The sequence below is a fragment of the Salmo salar genome, chromosome 03 (assembly GCF_965601325.2).
Source record: "Salmo salar chromosome 03, fSalSal1, whole genome shotgun sequence".
Taxonomy (NCBI): domain Eukaryota; kingdom Metazoa; phylum Chordata; class Actinopteri; order Salmoniformes; family Salmonidae; genus Salmo; species Salmo salar.
In genome coordinates, this window is record NC_138293.1 from 82619836 (window position 1) to 82625835 (window position 6000).

General features: G+C 44.5%; 1 protein-coding gene across 1 annotated transcript in view; it reads left to right on the forward strand.

Annotated features, from left to right (window-relative positions):
- LOC106606596 (extracellular serine/threonine protein kinase FAM20C) overlaps positions 1 to 4730 on the forward strand; it is a 73787-nt gene extending 69057 nt beyond the window's left edge. Inside the window, exons 7-10 of the mRNA XM_045715555.2 lie at positions 406 to 515; positions 640 to 721; positions 1241 to 1300; positions 1646 to 4730. Coding sequence (XP_045571511.1) covers positions 406 to 515; positions 640 to 721; positions 1241 to 1300; positions 1646 to 1931 — 538 coding nt within the window. The 3' untranslated portion in view covers positions 1932 to 4730. The remainder of the gene's footprint in view (positions 1 to 405; positions 516 to 639; positions 722 to 1240; positions 1301 to 1645) is intronic.
- Positions 4731 to 6000: the final 1270 nt, after the last annotated feature.

Genomic DNA, 6000 nt, shown 5'->3' on the forward strand with positions numbered 1-6000 from the left:
GTTGCTGTGTGCCTCCCTGCTTTCGAGCAGCAGGGGTCTGTCCTTAACAACACACACAAAGCACACACAGGCATGCAGGCAAGCAAACACACACACATACCCACACATCATGGCTCGACAGGAAGGGAGGGGAGCTGCCAAAAGGAACTGGACCAAACAAAGCCTCTCACACTATCTAAATGTCACTCTCTCTCTCTCTCTCTGTGTGTGTGTGTGTGAGTGTGAGTGTGAGTGTGTGTGTGTGTGTGTGTGTGTGTGTGTGTGTGTGTGTGTGTGTGTGTGTGTGTGTGTGTGTGTGTGTGTGTGTGTGTGTGTGTGTGTGTGTGTGTGTGTGTGTGTGTGTGTGTGTGTGTGTGTGTGTGTGTGTGTGTGTGTGTGTGTCCATGTGATTGGTTGTGTGGTCAGGTGGGAGGTGGACCCAGACTACTGTGACGAGGTGAAGCAGACTCCTCCCTTTGACCGTGGTTCTCGTCTGCTGGACATCATGGACATGACCATCTTTGACTTCCTCATGGGTGAGGACAGAAGCTCCATTACACGCTATTCCCTCCACTGCACTCTATTCCCTATATAGACATTCTTGGTGAATAGGGGTCCTCTTTTCCTATGTATATTAATGTTGTTTTCCTCTGTATCCAGGTAACATGGACCGGCACCATTACGAGACTTTTGAGAAGTTTGGAAACGAGACCTTCATCATCCATCTGGACAATGGAAGAGGGTGAGGAGAAAACACAACACATCTCAACTCTTTTTAATCTGTTCTCTAGACGGCTGGTAATGTTGATTTGTCACATAGCCTTCTAAAACTCTCTTTCATTAACTTCAGTTCTGAGTTGTTACACTAAGCAACAGCACATAGCAACAGCTCAAAGCAACAGCTCAAAGCAAAGGCATAACAAATGTTTTAAAGGTATTTCTAAGGTCTGGGGTACGCGGTGCATTTCAGAATCAAGCTACAAAGGCATGTGGCAAACTCTCAGTCCCTGACTGTCACACTCAATGGGAAGGGAATGTGAGTGGAATGTTCAATGAGAATAGAATGTTCAGGACTCTGGAGCTTAGCTTTCAGTCTGATGGCTTCTTCACTGATCCTGAGAGAGGTACTGCTGTTGGTGACTGTGAGACAGACTGTGAGAAACACAGACCAAGGTGTTGTATTATCAGCCAGTGAGTGGTGTTGCTTGGCTCACCTCTCTCCTCTCCTCTCTTTTCTGCTCCTCTCTTCTCTTCTTTGCAGGTTTGGGAAACACTCCCACGACGAGCTCTCCATCCTGGTGCCTCTGAGCCAATGCTGCAGGTCAGTATCTGTTACTTTACCTCTCTCTCTCTCTCTCTCTCTCTCTCTCTCTCTCTCTCTCCATCATAACACACCCTCCTGTGTAAACTGCTTGCTTGCACAGTTTCACTTTGTCATTACTAAGTATAATTAGTGTGCATTTCTTCGTTTCCCTTTATATTCCTAGTATCCTTACTAGATTTACATGTGCATCCCTTTTTAACAAGTCCATCTGTAAAGTAAGACCTCTTGCCTCTCCCCCTTCCTCCCTTTACCCGCACTTCCACCTCCACTCCCTCTCTCCCCTCCTCCCTTTACCCGCACTTCCACCTCCACTCCCTCTCTCCCCTCCTCCACGCCCCACAGAGTGAGGAAGTCGACCCACTTGCGTCTGCAGCTGCTCGCCAAGGAGGAGTACCAGCTGAGTCGTCTGATGGAGGAGTCCCTGCTGCATGACCGCCTCCACCCCGTCCTCATCCAGCCCCACCTGGAGGCCATGGACCGGAGGCTGCGCCTGGTGCTCCAGGTCCTGGCTGTCTGCGTGGAGAAGGAGGGCTACAGTAAAGTGGTGGAGGTGGACGACCACCACTGGGCCAGAGAAGCCAGAGGGGGCAGGGACACAGCCACCCACAGGAACCCAGGGCACAGGTAGTGAGGCCTGGCTAGTAAGAGAGGGAGATGGGGGGTGGAGGGGTGGTACCCCTGCTTCTCCCGCTTCTCCCCATCCTGGACCTCCAAAGAAACTACCGCAGATGGTGAGCCAACCATGGGTGTCTGGTCTCACGGAGAGACTGACTGGATCCTGTGACTGTGCGGGAGCCGCCATTTTGAATTCAGTGAATTCCGAGACTTGCCGTCAATGCCTCTATGGAACCTCCCATGTACGTGTGTTTATATATAGGTACTGTTGGTCCACAGATATAGCAGTGAGCTGAGGAGAGAAGAGGCCTGGTCTTTGCTAAGTACCAATGTTTTATTACTTCTCTTGGACATGATAAATAGGGACCATTTTGGTTTTACTTTGTTGGTTTTCTTATTTTATGTTTTCTGGGTTGTTTGAATGCGAAGGCTATCATTGTTTGCTCGGGTTAACACTAAGCTAGCTACAGTATATTTGTGTTACACAACCAAATTAGATTTTACTTTAACAAGTTAAAATGTGGTTTGAGCTTTATTTATGCACAGTAACTGGAGGAATGGAATAGAAGGTTTATAAAGCTTTAATTTTAAAGGGAGAGAATGAAAAGAATATAGTATATTATTTATGATGAATGTCAGTATGACCGGTATTTATCAGTTGCCTCCATTTTCAACCCATCACTATCTATGACTATGCTATAGGCCTCCATTATACAAGAGGCTGTTTACAGTACAGAAATTACCTGGTATTTACTAAGAAATTATATGGTAAAATGGTAATTGTACAGTAATACCCCATTAATTACTACATAAAGTACTCATTTAGTACTTTGGGATTCAAACAAGCATTTATATATACACCATTTTGATCCAGGTAGTTCCCAATTGTGGTGAATATTAAGCATAAAGTATAGTGAAAGCCCCAGCTAGAACTCAGCGATGCCACATAGTTTCCTTATAAGCACCACCTAAATACCAGTCGAAGCAGTACACCATTAAAGAAAGTGCTACCGGTTTCCTTTTCAATAACGCTTTCAGTTCAACTTAAATTCAGTGTTCAAAGCCTGGATGGAAGCAGCTCTCTTAAACAAGGGCTCTTATAGAAGCACCTCTCAGCAGCCCAGAAGTTGAATAGTGTTGAGTGCCCTTGCCCTCGTCCATTAAAATTAGATATCATTCAATCTTTCCATTTCTTTTCATCAAAGCCTTCCATCAAAATGTGTCACTCGTTCATGGTTGGCACTTAAGATAATTGCTGCCCCATTTATTCAGAAATTCTGCATTTTTGACTGATGAACTTCTAAATCAATGCTTTGCTGGAATGGCTGGAATGAAAACATGCTGCGTGGTATACTAGGACATGTTTTCAAGGACATGAGAATGGCCTTTACAGGAAGTTGTGATAGATGATGACAGTGTGACTGACATGGCTGAAATGTTTGTGTTTGCTGAGATCTCACATTAGCTGAGCCTATCTGTTCTGGTCTCAGCTTGCATGGCAGTCCTGGCTTACAGGATGTGGAGATAAAGGGTACCTCCCAAATTACATCATATCCCCATAGGGCTCTGGTCAAAAGTAGTGCACTATATATGAAATAGGGTGCCATTTGGGATTCATACAAATAATAATAATAATACAGGACTATGTAAATACTGCCATGAGAGAATATCAATCTGACACTATTCATTTAATTGGCCTTCGAGGTCTTGGTAAAAATCCCCATATAGCTGCATATCATGTAACAAATGAGATAAATACATTATCTCATTGCTTTATCCCCACATGAGATTGTTTTATTACCAACAATCTCTCACCAGTTTTGCTCACACTTCACGCAGCCTCAAGTTGACATCAGTAACACCGAAATGATTATTTTGGAGATCGAAATAGTCTAGTCTCTATCCATGTGGCTGTAAAGATGGGTTGGAACTGTGATTACAGTGTATACCAGTATACAAGTCAGATGCACTACCCCGTTGTCATGCCATTCATCTTTCATACCAACTAAAGTTACCATTACAACACCAAACAAATGTAAAATGCAGTGTTCTGTTACAATCCAGGCTACACAGTGTTCCTGTTGCATTGTTCAATGCTTTTCCAAATGAAAATAGGATTTATTGACGTGTCAACATTTAAAAATGGATGTGGAAATAAGGGGTATGTTCTAAGGTTGATACTAATTATGTTTTGGTACTATTTAATGTTATGTCCATTTTATGATCTGAAAAGCTGTCTTTGATTGCTGGAAGTGTTGAGCTCAATACAGGCGTTCTATATTCCACCAATAGCCCCTAGAATCTGTCTACGTATGGCTAACCATGTGCCTGTGCAACGTTGGGTATACTTGAATGTTTCGGGTGGCCATACGACCAGGACTACAACTACATAGAGTTCACACTACAGCCTGTGTGACCTGGATCCTCAGACTAAGTTGAAAGAGTTAACATTATACATTTACGTTTGAGTCATTTAGCAGACGCTCTTATCCAGAGCGACTTACAGTAGTGAGTGCATACATTTTTGCATACTTTTTTGTACTGGTCCTCCGTGGGAATCGAACCCACAACCCTGGAGTTGCTCTACCAACTCAGCCTTCTCCTCCCTTCATACAGCAGCAGTTAAAGGGTTAACTCAGCCCTGGGCGATTTTCATATTGTCACTGTAAATATCTATAAATATATTGGAAGACCTAAGAGGCTGCAGTGCTGCAGCGATACGCTTCTGTTCTGTTTTCTCCTATTGCGTTGTTGCTGTGAACATCTGTTTGCTAAATGATAAAGGTGTGCAATAAAAAAAATGTACAACAAAGAGTGTGTGTGTGTGTGTGTGTGTGTGTGTGTGTGTGTGTGTGTGTGTGTGTGTGTGTGTGTGTGTGTGTGTGTGTGTGTGTGTGTGTGTGTGTGCGTGTGTGTGCATCCGTCAGTCTGTGTGCATGAGTGTTTGCACATGTGTATGTGTTTGCGCATGTGTGTGTGTGTGCACGAGTGTGTGTGTATCTATCCTTGGAAGGGGGTCAGAATATGAAATAAGAATTAAAGAGATATTTTAACGTCTGGCTAGAGGATCAATGCTTGGCCTGAATAAAGAGAGAGAGGGAGGTCGGTTGTGAATATGCATTTTTCAAAGCCCTAGAAACGCAGCCAGCCATCCACACAGACCGTCTGGAGGTACTGTATGAGTATTATATTCGAAGTATCCTGACCCCTGACGTCTTCAGCTGCACTCTGACCCCGGACGTCTTCAGCTGCACTCTGACCCCAGACGTCTTCAGCTGCACTCTGACCCCAGACGTCTTCAGCTGCACTCTGACCCCTGACGTCTTCAGCTGCACTCTGACCCCAGACGTCTTCAGCTGCACTCTGACCCCAGACGTCTTCAGCTGCACTCTGACTCCCTGAGACTCGACCCAGCTTCCCCCCTTAAACTGATACCTCAGCAGCCTCCTGCAGAATCACACATAGACACATAGGATACTTATACACACTCTCTCACACACACATACACACTCACACACATAGACTTAGACACAGACTTACACACACACTCTCTCATACACACACACAAGCATTCACACACACACATAGACTTAGACACACTAAAACACACTCTCTCTCTCTTACACACAGACACACACTCTCTCACACACACAGTCACACAGTAATCTGAAGACTGCAGTGTAATCTTTTCGCTGAGTGTTTATCTCTAAGCTTCTCTCCTTAAAGGTATTATCAGCATCATCTTGTTCTTCCGGGAACTTGAAGCTCCTCTACCTACAGCTGTTTGGATCACTGGCTGATCAACTTGTACTTTCAGCAACAGCAGCTGTTGCGTAATGGCATAACCCCAATACTCATGGTTCAATAGAGGGTTCAGGATGATAATGCATTTGGCAACTAGAAGGAGAACAGCAATAGTCTTTCTGGTTGATTTTACTGGCTTGAAAGCATATATGCATAATCAACACCCAATAACTTCTCCCTGTCCCCATCGCAGACCATCCTTCACCAACCCTCACCTGGCTAGAATCACAAAATAGGTAGTACACTAACAAGCCCTCTACAAGGTCCTGAAACCTAAA